Here is a 15,042-nt window from a genome sequence, read left to right as displayed (position 1 = left end):
CAGATTTCTCAATGCAGGTGGTTGTTGCAAGTTTTGAACGCGTGTGCTGAGAAATCTGCTGCTCGAATTGAGGAAGCTGCCTCTTGAGGAGAATGTCTACTCGAGCGGCTGAAAGAAGCAAGGCAATCTGGAGAGACGAGGAGTGCCCCTCATGCTGAATTAACAGCACAGAACGAACTCCAGACACTTAAAATCAGTGCAAGCAGTGCAACCTAATAGACTCCGCTGCAGGCGGAACTCCACGGAGCATGGCAGCGATTTGTGGCACTTCGCGGAGTTCGTCAGAGATGAACACAACAAACTCCGACCAGGCCTACTCAACAAAGTCCCAGTCTTCATCTAAGGACAAAACTAGTTCTCTATTTTTAGACTGGGCCTCTTGTGACAGTGACCAACATATAAAATCCAAAGAAATAGCCACAAGCCTATGGCATCACAGAATGTAAAGCCAATAATAAAAAAATGCTACGAAAACCACAGTGAATAAAGAACATAATGTTAGGTCAGAGAAAAGATTAATCACAAGACTGTTTGATATGAACCAAGACACATTTCAGAATATATGCAGGCGAGGACTGACCAGTAACTAACTACAAGGTCAGATATGAAGTAGAGAACTACACCTTCAGGCACATGCATCAATGTAGGCTTTTGCGATTCCTTAATTGCGATTATTAAGGAATCGCAATTAAGGAATTGCAAAAGCCTATTTATGTAGGAATCGCTATAAAATTAGAGATTCCCAAACATGCCTTCCCATTCATTCCTATAGGCCTACAGGCCCATAGGAATGAATGGGAGATTGCATGCGCAATTTGCGAGTACCAATAGGAGTTTTGCGACTCGCACCGTTTGCGCTCGCAAAAATGGTTGATGTATGTGCCTACATGAGTGTGGCAAACTCATGCATTTTCTGCATGCCTTCCACCTCCCTTTGTCCTCATGTGGTCTTTGTCAGAGTGGGTTCCTAGAGGTCTGCTTCCTGGCTTTCTCTGCACCTGTTTAGCGGGCTTTTGGCTGCCTAACGTTAATAACTCAGGTAGGCCCTTTTGATTTCTTTTCATCCGTCACCTTTTTTACATCACAGCGTCAATTTATATATATATATATGATATATTTCTGACACTCACCACATCATCTCTGTCTTCCCACTCCACTTCTGAAAGGTCAACGCTGCTATAGTTTGGTTTTCTTCGTTTCTTCCCTTCTTCATACTGTTGGTGGAAATGAATGATCAATAAATATATAAATACATATATAAAGTATAAATAAAAATATATACGAGGAGAAGTGAGTTTCAGGCGCAAGCTGTTCCGTGTCACAATTAGATTCTACTGAGAGCAACCTTCAAAAACCTATCACCCTCAGGCAACTCTCCAGAGCACAGTTCATTAAAAAGTGTTTTTTCTTTCAACATTTCAAAACCCTGTGATGACTAAAAGAGAGCTTCCATGCAAAACATTAAAGCGAAAACAGTTTCTAAACCGTGGAACGAGAAAATATATAAACACATTGAAAGGCTTATTTGTGTTAGCCATATTTTTGTAGTTAGCTCGGCTACTTGAGAAGTTCTGCCTTCGACACATCTTTCATCACGGCAGCCACCAAAATTGTTCCCTTTCAAAGTTCACGTTAAATCCTCCAACTTGGCAGCATCAGCAACACAGGAAGTTATTTCTCCTTTAATCTTATCAACAGTAAATTTACACTTTAAATAAGATTAGGTGATCCTAGGGAAATCGGTGTGCTGTTTGTTTAAATGAAAAGAACATTTTTTATTCTAAAAGACAATAACAGTAAAGGTAAGTCAACATTTAAATCGTAGGCGTGTGCGTTTCACTGTAAGCCTCATTTTAGCTCCGTAGCACACGGCTAGTATGTGTTCAGCCTGGTAATGATAACATGGGCGATTCTGCCCTCTACTGAATATTAGAAAGATCTGACTTAGACACATTGGGTTACTGTGCTTTATTCAATAAGTCTTTTGAAAAATGTAATGCAGGAGAAAATTAATTAAAGTATCGGGTTTAAAGTACACCAATACCAGTTATCTTAAATCAGACACAGTAGTACAGAGAAGGGGTAATTTATTGATCCACAGCCCACCTCCCCACTCAAGGTAGTCACTCCAGATCGCAGACTTCGTCTGGCATTTTAGCCATGGGGACCACTCTGCATAAAACCTTTAACCCAAAATCACCCTGGGAGGCAATATAAATCCACACCTCTGTGTCTGGAATTTCTCACGAGCCGTTATCCAATCCTTTACCCCTCCTCCCCTGATGTTCATTCACCCCTCTCTAATTTTTTTCTTTCTTGCCCCCCTTCTTCTTCTACGTTATTTGTCTCCTCTTGGTCCTCCATCCTCCCATAGACAATGTATCTATTATCTTTTCTCAACCTTTCTCTGCTTTCTCCACTCACCTGTCCTTTCTTGTACCCTTGTTCCTTCATTGTGTAGTCCAACTCCCCATCCTTATTATCCTCCATTACCCCTCCTCTTCATATCCTTTCACCGAGGCCTCCCCATCTTTTCCTCTCCTCACCCCACCACTCCCTGCCCCATCCCCTTTTTCTGTCTTCCCTAGTCCTAACCCCTCCCCGGTCTTTGTCCTTTTCTTGTCCCCCCTCAGACCTCATCTCTTCCTTTCACCCATCAGCTTCCCTCCTCCCGTCAGCACTCACCCTCCTACCCTTACCCCTCAGATTTCACACCTCCACACAGAATCTGCAGGAAAAGTTGCATTTGCTGCAGATGCAGCCTGGAGCCAAAGTCACACGTCATGGTCTGGAATTGTATGTACTTATATTTGATAAAAAGCTTAATAAGTTATATTTTATGAGGTAGACATCTTCAGCTGTGGCCCTCTGTCTCCAAAACTGGCAGACTTGGGGTCACTGCCATGGACCCAGCTCAACAGCATGGTGGTAGGGAAGGGGCTCATCCCTCCATCATGACACGATGGCAGCACATGAGCAGGCACTCTCCCCCACCACCCAAACACAGCCGTGAACTTTAACATACTGTGTGCTACATTCACTCCAAACGACCCTTCTTCAGAAACAAACCACTCCCATGAAGCCCTGGACCCAGCTCAACACCTTGGTGGTAAGGGAGGGGCTCATCTCTCCATCGTGACACGATGGCAGCACATAAGCAGGCACTCTTCCCCACCACCCAAACACAGACGTGAACTTTAACACAGTTGGTGCTACATGCACTCCAAATGACGCAGTCTACAGAAACACACAGCTCCCATGAAGCCAGCAACACACATATTTTACAAGAACTAATCAAAGGCACCAAATGTTACCCTGGGGTTTTACACTATTATGACAGGGAGGTTTCTTTGATTCTTCTAACAGGTATTGACTAACAAGCCTGTTTTCATTAAAAATCCATCCTCTGGAACTTATCACAAAACAACTAGAAAATGCATGTTTAGTTCTAAATTCTATCCGTAGCATGTGGGGATTCTCTTCTGATGACCACAGAGTCCAATAGTTCCAATATTCCTTAGATTAAAGTAAAACACCGCTAATGTGATCAAGCCAGGCTTTACCAACATTGTTTCTGCTAAATATTCTGAGTATATTATTTTTCTGAAAGTGTTATGTTTTCTGAAAGTGTTATGTTTTGCACAGTGGCCTGTCCATTAATACCTCGCTACTGGTTGTATTTTGAATTGGTTTGTGTAAATCTGACATTTGCAGCACGACTTCTTTCCAAGTTCACGAATGGTGTTGTTTTGGTTTGCAATGGACTTGCCTATGCGGCTAGACGTATTGATTTGGTCATTAATGATTCGAGTAGTGGTTCAGAAGAGACAGGATTATCCACTGAAAACTGTCTCTTAGGTCATAAGTGAATGTAGTAGTTGATAAGGTAACAGTGAGCTCTGCACTGTACATCTCTCACCTGTGTCTTCTTACTTTAAAAAAATCTAAATGGTATTTAATGAAGCATAATGATGTTTACTTTGCTGGATGATGTCATCAGTGATGTCATTTGAGATGTCGTCAGTGATGTCATTGAACATGTCATGAGTGATGTAATATGTGAGGCCATAAGCAGTGCATTGTGGGCATAAGTTATAGTTAGCTCACATACCTATAAATACTGAATTTCTATGGTTTTGTATGTATAAATTCTGAGGTTAACTATAACGTCCCAGTTTAACCTTTGTTTTTTTCAGTGAATTTCTAAGGTTTATTTAATACTATTTCCTAACTATGATGCCCCTGTAACCTTTGATTTTTTTGTGAATTTCTATGGTTACAATTATTTCCTAATACAACGTCCCCGTAGCCATTGGTTTTTTAGTGAATTTCTAAGGTTTAAAAAAAAAAATAATCCTGATTGTAATCTGTAGCCTTTGAGAGTGGGTGTGTGAATGGCTGTATAGGTCGGTGAGTGGGTGTATGAGTGGCTGTATGGGTCTGTCAGTGGATGTGTGCGTAGCTGTATTGGTGTGTGAGTGGTTTTGTAGGTGTGTGAGTGGCTGTATGGATCAGTGAGTGGGTGTGTGAGTGACTGTATGGGTCTGTGAGGGGGAATGTGAGTAGCTGTATGGGTCTGTCTGTGGGTGTGTGAGTGGCTGTATGGGTCTGTCAGTGGGTGTGTGAGTACCTGTTTGGGAGTGTGAGTAGGTTTGTGAGTGGCTCTGTTTGTCTGTGAGTGGGTGTGTAAGTGGCCGTATGGGTCCGTAAGTTGGTGTGTGAATGGCTGTATGGGCCTGTGAGTGGGACTGTGAGTGATTATGTGGGTGTGTGAGTAGCTGTATGGGTCTGTGAGTGGGTGTTTGAGTGGTTTTGTGGGTCTGTGACTGGGTGTGTGAGTGACAGGGTGTGTGAGTGGCTGTGTGGGTCTGTGAGTGGATATGAGAGTGGCTGTATGGGTGTGTGAGTGGCTGTTTCAGTAGCTGTCTGAGTTCCTGGGCCAGAACAGAACCTCACCTGCCCATTTACCAACAAGACACCACAGTTTTGAACAAATATCTAGCCAGATGGAGAACGTTCTACTGGTTAATTAGTAAGCGATACCTTTTTTATGTAAATATCTAGGCATATTCCTCGCTACATCTGCGTAATGGGCACAGAGTCCATTGTCCTTGTGTGCATGTAATTTCAGCAGTGTGATTTTTCATTGAGCGTCTTTTTCCAGAAATCTGTGATAACCTGAAAAGACGACAAGACTACAAAGAGATGAATTTCCACCAAATAAGGGTACTTCCTCCTAACTATATGAAGCAAGTGCTCCTCAATTTGGTGGAGATGTCCTCATATTTTTCTGTATCCTGAACGCATTACCAAAATCAGAGGGAAAAACGCGCTCGGGGGGTCCTTAAGTAAGCTTTCCATCAACCTGGGAAAAGGTGTGAAGACATTTGCCTACTACTAAGGTGGATGGTGCAAGGCCAAATGAGCGGAGCTTGCATGTGATTTTGCATATTTGCACTTGCAGTAATTTAAAGGGAGAAATATGGACTCTGCTCTCACCAGGCCACGACAAGAAAGAACCCACTCATCACAGTCACTACAGAAGAGATTGTGCTCCGATAGATCAATGATGAATTCACCTGCATTAAGGATTTCAGATTGTTTTTCAAGGTGGAAGTGAGTAGGAAAACACACTTGCTTTGCCTTTGCCTTTGCCAAGCTCAAGAAGTTAAGATCATTTGTCCTGGAGCTTCATGTGGAGCACTTGCTATGTTTATGTTTGTAAATGCTTGTAAATGTATGTGAAATGAGCATCAGGGCATGGCTGGAACCTCACCTTACCGTTTATCCAACAGTTTTGCACATAATGTCTACCCTACTCGAGTACTTCCTACCTCGTTGGGTAAATGTCTAGTGCATATTCTGTGCTACAGCTGCGTAATGACTACAAAGAAATGTCTCCAGTGAGCTTGTGTGTGCTTAATTTCAGCAATGTGATTGTTACTCAAGTGTCTTCTTCCAGAAATCTGTGATACCATGAATCCTCACATAGAGAAGATGACAAAACTACAAAGAGGCCATGGGGGGAGTGTCAATGCAATCGCAGTCCCTGCGGCTCCCTGCCTTGAGCAGGAGCGGGCATTGCTCCTGCATGCAGGGAGCAGCAACAAATGCTGCTTCCTGTGGGCAGTAGCAATTTTCTCACCTGTCTCCCTGTCTGCTCTAAAGCGGGCAGGGAAACAGATTAAAAGTCTTTTCTCAGCTTGAGGGAGCATTTTTCCTGCTCCTGTCCATTGAGAGCAGACTTACTGTTTGCTCCCACTATTGCGAGCATGGAAATTGCTATACACCCGGGGCTGCTATCACCTAGGGCAGAGCTTCGTCTGGCCCTGGGTGATGGGGACACCCCTCGATTTTGATTGCACCACTGGGCCCCAGGGGTTGAGGTTGCTGGGCTTGAAACAGGCACTGGGAGGGGGCTGTGCAGCCCCTCCCCCTATTTGTGTATGGCCCAGCCAGGGGGGTGGTGGACCCTGAGGCAGAAGCCGGACCAGGAGGGGGGCTGCACACACACCCTGCCCCCATTATCACAATGAATCCACCCCCCAGGACCTGGCCCACCCAGAGAAGCATATAAAAAATTAAGCTCAGAAGCCTGCACTTGCTTTTTTTTCAATTTTACAGCAGATTTGTGGATCCTCCCTGAAATCTCAGCAAAAATTTAAAAAAATAAAATGTTTTTGGCCCTCTGTGGGACCCCACCACCAGGCCTAGGTGGTCATGGTATTCCTACCTTGCCCCCTTATGTTTTATTTTTACCTTTTAATTGGGACTCAGCTGAGTCCGAGTTCAAAGGTGACTGCCAATACTTACTGGTTAGAGTGTTGGCAGCCAATCAGATCTCAGCATGAGATCTGTCAGATCCAAGGAGGGTCCACATCCCTAGATATCTATAAATATGTTTTTTCAATAACCCCAAAACTACTAAATGGCTTTTTATCAAATAACAAAAACGGCTCTGTCTTGGTGTAATTCTGTAATTCTGTTCAGTGGTTCGAGCTGTAGTCTTGTTCAAAATCGCTATAGGAAATTGCATTGGAAAAACGCGTTTTGGGACCCCCTCTTTTTTTCTCGGCCCCCTCTCGGATCACCACGAAACTTTCAAGACAGCAGCTGAAGTGACCTGGACACTACCTTTGAAAATGTCATCAAGATTCGTAAACCTGCGCCTAAGTTATTGGCAAAACAAAAAATGCTTTGTCTATGGGAATTAGTTCCTAACTATAACTTCTTACTGGCAACTGGCAGTAGCTTTTATATATATATCTATATTAGCTGAAAAAAACACAAAGTTACAGCAATGTTATAGTTAGGAAATACAAATGAAAAAAACCTTAGTAATTCACTGAAAAAAACAAAGGTTACAGGAATGTTATAATTGGACTCAGATTTCACTCATACAAAATCATGAAATTCAGCAGTTATAGTTACCTGAGCCAACTATAACTTACACCCCGCAGGGCACTGCTTATGACCTCACAAAGTACATCGCTCTTGACATGTTCAGTGACATCACTGAGTGGAAATGGTGGTCCCCGGGGCAGCCCGACTGAGTACATTATAGACCCAGGGAGGAGGTGGTTCCCAGGGGCTCTAAAGAGCCCATGGAGGGGGTCTGCACAGCCCCCATCAATATATAAACAAAGCTCTGAGGAGGTAGTAGTGCCCTGGGCTCTAAGAGCCTTAGGAGAGGGGCCTCGTGGGCCCCCTGTTTTTTTTAATAAATCCCCCCAGGACCTGCTCCATCCAGGAGCTTCATGAAAAACAAGCGCAGAAGTCCGCGTTTCGCCCTGTCAGGGTCACAGGGGGACCCCAGGACCCTGTTAGGGGGTCATGGTACTCCAAAACTGCCCCCTTTTCTTTTCTAAACATTCTTTGTGGGACTCGGCTGAAGCCGAGTCCCAAAATGGTAGCCAAAACTTCCTGGTTGAAGTGTGGGCAGCCAATCAGATTTGAGCAAGGGGGCAATCGGATCCTCTTAAGATCCACATCCCTATATATCTAAATTTGGATTTCTTTCAATATCTCCCAAACTACTGAAAGGATTTGCATCAAATTATAAAAAGGTTGCTTTCTGGACCGTGCGAAAAGAGAAAGTCCTTTGGACCAAGCTACGTAATCTACGTACTTGACACACTTAAGACCTATGTGAAACCTCACTCTAATCATTCACTCATTCTAACTGGGGATGATTTGACCATATATAATCAAAAAATAAATAAAAAACAATAAAAATAATATAAAAAGCCAAGATATGCAATAAATAATAAATTTATTCACAAAATCACAAATAAAAAAAAACCAGTGTAATCATAAACCTAATATCTAACAATAATCACATGAGCAATTTATAATTACAATAAATTAACCAAAGACATAAACAAGAATAATTAAAAAAGAGAGAGTATAAAACAGCCAAATAACATATAAAAATTTAACATATCAGTGATTTAACAATGCATATTTGACGCGGAACTTGGTGGTTTTATAATTTACACTTGCTTCCTCGCCCGTGTTCACGGATTATGTGGTTAGAAGGGCGTCGACATCGATGGGTATAAAATGAATCCATCTTTCTCAAGACAAATTGATAAACTCTCTTGAATTAGAAGAAAAATATTTGAATAACACCAATAAAAAACATGTAATCGTTTAGTGCGCCCTCAATGTGCCTCTATGTTTAGTTTCCAAGTCGAGAGAAAGTATATATCGCACACTTCCGATGGGACCTCTGTATCAATTGATGGTAGCCACGCTTGGTTTCTTATCTGGTTTTTAGAAGTGGTAGCCTCTTATATAATTCCTGGGGCCCATATATGTATATATATTATGATGGTTCCATTTCAAATTACAGCTATTTATTCTTAAAAGAAAGAAGCCATGATTCAAATGCAATCCAAGAATTGTTACAGATGCCTTGAAATAATTGCTCCCTTAGAAACAATTTAGATAGATGCACGCACCCGTGTGTATTCAGATCGGGAGTTGCTTTCTGGACCAACAGATACCTTTCTGCCAAATATGGTGTTGTTCTGTTGAGCGGTTCGGGCCGTACAGAAAACAAAGTTTTTTTCACCCCTCCTTTTTCTGGCCCCCCACTTGACGGATCATCCCGAGCCTCCATGCACACCAAGAATCACTGGCACACTTTTTAGTGAAATTTTTGTGAAGATTGTGGCAAAGATTAGGCAAGTCAAAAAAAGATTTCTCATATGGAAACTAGGGGGCAGATTTATGAGGGACTTGCGCCCCTCTTACGCCGCCGTTGCTCTCACTTTTGTGACGCAGCGGCGGCGTAAACCCTATGCCATCACTGATGACATATGTGTCTTTATGAAAAATAAATATTTGTAATATATGTATAGCTAAAGATTAATGGAAGAAGACATGGGTAAATAAGTGTCTAAATACAGTGATGTAATATCTGACGTCATCAGCAGAGGATTGCGGTCGCGTGAGTTATAGTTGCCTGCACTAACTATAACGGGGGAATTTCATTGGTTTTTTATCAGTGAAATGTCCAGCTAACTATAACATGTGTGAAACCTATGGTTTTTTAAGTGAATTTGCAAGGTTTTTTAAATGCTAATTTGTAACTATAACGTGTGTGAAACCTATGGTTTTTTCAGTGAATATATATATATATATATATATATATATACACAAACAGTTCAATCCAAAGGAAAGAGGCGGCACACAATCCAAGTGATGCGAGTGTTTTAATCGCTTGTAAAACAACGCGTTTCAGCCGTGAAAGGCCTTTGTCAAGTTACCAGAGTGTAACATGGAAGTTGGTTAAATATCATGACATCACAATAGACATAGAAAAAATACTTCGTAATGCCGGTTCCAACACAGACAATACTTAAAATTAAACAATTTGAGATTTCAAATTAAATACCAATTGCGATTAAAATAAAAGTAAAACAGTGTTGTTAAACAATAATACCGAACACATATATAAGACAGCCCGAATGGATTATAAGTGACTTCAATGGCATATGTGTCACGCAACCTTCTAAAACATCCAAATGTATGTAATCGTCAGCAAGAATTGCAAATACGGCCTAATACCATCTTATTGCGATGGCACATAATTTTCGTAAAACATGAGTTTTTGTAATGCAAATTCATCCTAAAGTATTTCCCAACCGATTGTCATAGTTCATTCAAATACATAGTGATATCACAGAATTCTTTGATAAATAAATCTTCGTGAAGATATACTATGGAAAACAAGTATGTGCCACCAATCAAATTCATATTTAGTGGATATGCATAAAACCTAGGCTGTATAGCTCGGAGACTCCAAATGGAGTATTCACCTTTAAGTTACAATATCAGGCTTGATCGAAGGATTGCGAAATGCAATGTAGTATCTAGAATCTTAAGGACTACAATATAAATGTCTACTTGTGAACATTATTGTGTACTCTGGAAAAATAAAACAAAAGCGAGAGCCAAAAATAGTAAGTGGATATAGTGGTGACAAAATTAAGATATCGAAAGGAATAGTCGGGTATGAATACATGTCCCCCATTGTGCAATTTTAAACATGGGAATATAATCCAATGTAAAACAAAAGCAACAGGCATTGGCAAAAGGAGTCCCAAATCACCCAAACTTAATAAGTTTGAATGAGGTACAGAGTGTGCAGGACAAATTTCTAACTATCCAACTGTCTGTCTGTACAAGACCAACATATGGGACAAGAATACCAACTTCTAATATGTTGCATATTTGGTGAGACAAATGTCTCCTGGGGGCTTAACCTGAAATCCAGTCGGTATCAAAGTGAATATGTGATTATCTACTGGCGGTCGCCAGTAGATAGTTATAGTTAGGACCTATTTTCCATAGGAAATCCGCAACATTCTATTTGGAATAACGTTGGCGCCGGTTGACGAATCCTCGCGAAATTTTCCAAACTTTTGGCCAGCTCCGCTCCGCTCCTACCCTGAAAGTTTTGCGGTGATCCGTCAAGCGGGGGCCGAGAAAAAAGGGGGGTACCAAAACACGTTTTCCCCATGCAATTTCCCATAGGATCTGTTGTCGCAGCTACAGCCCGAACCGCTGAACGGAATGACACCAAATTTGGCAAAGAGGTAGTCCTCAGTTCGGACTCGTGCCTTTTGCATATATGGTGTGAATCTGTTCAGTAGTTCCTGAGAAAATTAGGGTAAAAAAGTTAGTGATATCTATGGCCGTGGAGGATCCGCGGACCCTACCCGCACCGTATGCGCACCCTCCCCGAACCCAGCGCGCACCCTCCCGATCGCGGGCTGAATGCTAATTGGCTGTCGAGTGTCTCTCTACATTCGAAACCAGGAACTGTTGGCGGCCATTTTCTGCCTCGGTAGAAGCGAGGCTGAAGATGCAAGGGGAATAAGTGTGTAAAACATAAAAAGGGGCAGAGTGGAAATACTCTGACCCTCTAGAGGTGCTTAGGGGTTCCCAGAAGGACCCCCTGTTTAAAAAAAAAAAAAAACGGGGAAATGCACGCACGGTGCGCGCATCCTATCGCGTTGGATGCACGGATTCTCTCGCGGTGGGTGCGCGGATCCACGGCAACGTTTTTTGAAAAACGACAAGAAATCATTGGTTGTATGACAACTTTCTACACTGAAAGGTATTTCTGGTTTTTAAAGGTATGATTGATATTGGTTAACAAAAACAGATTGTAAGGAACATTATATATGATAAGCTGATATGTTGAAAAGTCAAGCACACTTCCTGTCTTGTGTAGGAACATTGTGTGATGAACTTGTGACCAGTGAGCTCAGTGCAGTGTTCCATGACCTGTTTCTATGGTAACAGGCAGAAGGCAGATTGGGGGAAGGGTTGATATGTATTTCAGTTGGAAAGGGTTGAAATGTTTAACCAATAGAAATGTGTGTTTGCTTTTGAGTTTATGTGCGAAGGATTGTGATTTGATGTTTACATGTATATGTGTGGAAAATGAAAGGGAAACTTTTCCATTCTTTGCTTTTGCTGAGAGGTGCACAGTGCAGAGATTCTGTAAAAGAAAATATGGTGAGTGATTGATATACTTCTTAATCTACAAAAGAACTTGAAAGATGAGTTATTTAATTGTGAGGGCATGTATGTAGACTATTTTGATTTTAATCAGACTAATGTATTTTTCCTGCTAAAGTGTAGGGAGTACTTTTTTTCTTTACAATGTGTGTGCATGTAGAAACCATTCTGTGATAAGCATTCGTGTTTTTCATGTGTTTGTAGACAGATAACTGTGCTGTTTTTATATTTTGGTAGAATTAGAAACCAGTCATTGTTTATGAATTTGTGAAATGAGTTATGTTATGTTTCTCTACTAAAATGTAGTACTACTTCTAGATGAAGAAATGTGTTTTGGTATAGTGCAAGGGATAGTGTTGTTTGTCTAGAATCACACAGTGAGTCTGTGTGCATTTGGGAACCACTGTGAGAGAAGCATTTGGTAACATTGTGTATTTGCTGACAGATAACTGTTTTAACTTGTCATGTTTTGAAGTTTTAGTAGCATTAGAAGACAGTTATGGCTTATGCTTTCATTATATGAGTCAGGCATTGACAGTAAATTGCAGTTGTGAAATATGTAGATTGTGTGCAGTTCCCTTACCACTTGCACTGTAGTGAATGAGTTTTGGTAAACTCATAGGGATAGTGGTGCTTGTATAGAATCACACTGTGAGTTAGTGTGTATTTGGGATCACTGTGAGAGAAGCATTTGGTAACATCATGTATTTGCTGACAGATAACTGTTACCTGTCATGTTGTGAAGTTTTAGTAGGATTAGAATCAAGTCTTTGCTTATGCGTTGATTAAATGAGTCATGCTTTGACACTGATGTGGTGTACTTAAATATGTAGATTGTGTGCAGTACCATTAACTCTTCCAGAGTAGTGAATGAGTTTTGGTAAACTCCTAGGATAGTGTTGCTTGTCTAAAATCACACTGTGAGTCTGTGTGCATTTGGGTAAGGATTGTGAGAGAAGCATTTGGATAACTTCGTGTATTTGCTGACTGATACCTGTTTTAAAACCGGTCATGTTGTGAAGTTTTAGTAGCATTAGAAGCCAGTCTTTGCTTATGCTTTGATTATATGAGTCAGGCTTTGACATAAAAGTGCAGTCCTGAAATATGAAGATTGTGTGCAGTTCCCTTACCACTTCCACAGTAGTGAATGATTTTTGGTAAACTCCTAGGTATAGTGGTTGTTGTCTAGAATCACACTGTGAGTCTGTGTGCATTTGAGAACCACTGTGAGAGAAGCATTTGGTAACATCGTGTATTTGCTGACAGATAACTAATTTAAAACCTCTCATGTTGTCAAGTTTTAGTAGCATTAGAAGCTAGTCTTTGCTTATGCATTGATAAAATGAGTCAGAGTTTGACACTAAGGTGCCGTACCATGTACTATTCTGTTCACTGTGGCAGAACTGAAAATTTAAAAGTTTTACCTAAGCACTGTCCTAGAAGTAGTCTGTTTATTTAGTCAGTTTCTAAGTACCAAATAGACTGCTTCAAATGTCTATGCAGTATGCATGTAGTGTTCTAACATACTATACACTTCTCTTTTACACCTTCAATTCCCTAGTCAGTATCCATACACTTCCAGGAAACATCCTGTCACTTCCTTTGCAATCCGCTAGAGACCCATTCAACAGCATGTACTAATCCATTCACTGTGCCAAAACCCAAACACTTATAAATTCACCAAGACACTCTCTTTCCAGTACTCTAATGATTCAGTCACTGCCTAAGTATTCATGCACTGAGCCAGGTCTTAGCACATGGACTTCTTCAAACCCTTATCCACTATGCATTCAGTCCTCTAACCACCTACACACTTGTCTTTCACACCTTCAATTCCCCAGTCAGTATCCGTTCACTTCCAGCAAACACCCTGTCACTCCCCTTGCACTCTTCTAGTGACCCATTCAGCATCATGTACTAATCCATTCGCTGCGCCAAACCCTAATAAATTCACCCAGGCCCTCTCCTTGCAGTACTCTAATCATTCAGTCAGTACCCAAGTACTCATCCAGTGACCCAGGCCTTAGTATATGGACTGCTTCAACCCCTTATCCACTATGCATGCAGTCCTCTAACCACCTATACAATTGTCTATCTCACCTTCAATTCTCTAGTCAGTATCCATACACTTCCAGGAAATACCCTGTCACTCCCTTTGCAGTCCTCTAGTGACCCATTCAGCACCATGTACTAATCCATGCACTATGCTAAAACCCAAACACTTATAAATTCACCAAGATACTATCTTTGCAGTACTCTAATCATTCAGTCAGTGTCTAAGTATTCATACACTGAGCCAGGCCTTACCACATGGACTGCTTCAAAGCCCTATGCACTATGCATGCAGTCTTCTAACCACCTAGACACCTGTCTTTCACACTTTCGAATTCCTAGTCAGTATCCATACAGTCCAGCACTTGTCACTGCCTTTGTACTCCTCTAGTGACCCATTCAGTACCAAGTACTGATCCATTCCCTGTGCGAAAAGCCTAGCACTTATAAATTCACCTAGGCACTCTCCTTGCTGTACTCTAATCATTCAGTCAGTACCCAAGTAGTCATGCAGTGAGCCAGGCCTTAGCACATGGACTGCTTTAAATGCCTATGCAGTATGGATGCAGTCCTCCAATCACCTACACAGTTGTGTTTCACACCTTCAATTCCCTAGTTAGTATTCATACTCTTCTAGCAAACACCCTGTCACTCACCCAGTGTGTCTCCTTATAGTACTGTAATCATTTAGTCAGTTAGCATGTAGTCTTTTAGTGAGGTAGGCTTTAGGGCATGAACTGCTTCAAAGTAGTATGCACTATGCATGCAGTGTTTTAACGATCGTCACACTTGTGGTTCAGGGCTATAGTTTCTTAGTCAGTTTTTATATAAAATGTGTTTGTACAGTAATGGAATAGTATAAATTTGAAAGTTATTAATATACATTTATTTGTGATTCTTTTTTACAGATACAGAACAGGAGTGTTTCTCATCTGTTTGCACTCTTCTCGTGCA

The 15,042-nt window shown here is 41.3% G+C and overlaps 1 protein-coding gene across 3 annotated transcripts in view; it reads right to left on the bottom strand.

Annotated features, from left to right (window-relative positions):
- CACNA2D3 (calcium voltage-gated channel auxiliary subunit alpha2delta 3) overlaps positions 1-15,042 on the bottom strand; it is a 2,334,275-nt gene that overhangs the window by 723,272 nt on the left and 1,595,961 nt on the right. For all 3 annotated transcript variants that reach the window (XM_085624637.1, XM_085624639.1, XM_085624638.1), the window contains one exon: positions 1,131-1,214. In XM_085624637.1, coding sequence (XP_085480763.1) covers positions 1,131-1,214 — 84 coding nt within the window. The remainder of the gene's footprint in view (positions 1-1,130; positions 1,215-15,042) is intronic.

Source organism: Triturus cristatus, chromosome 9, assembly GCF_964204655.1.
Source record: "Triturus cristatus chromosome 9, aTriCri1.1, whole genome shotgun sequence".
Taxonomy (NCBI): domain Eukaryota; kingdom Metazoa; phylum Chordata; class Amphibia; order Caudata; family Salamandridae; genus Triturus; species Triturus cristatus.
Note: the sequence above shows the minus strand (reverse complement) of the source record. Positions and strands in the feature narration are given on the sequence as shown.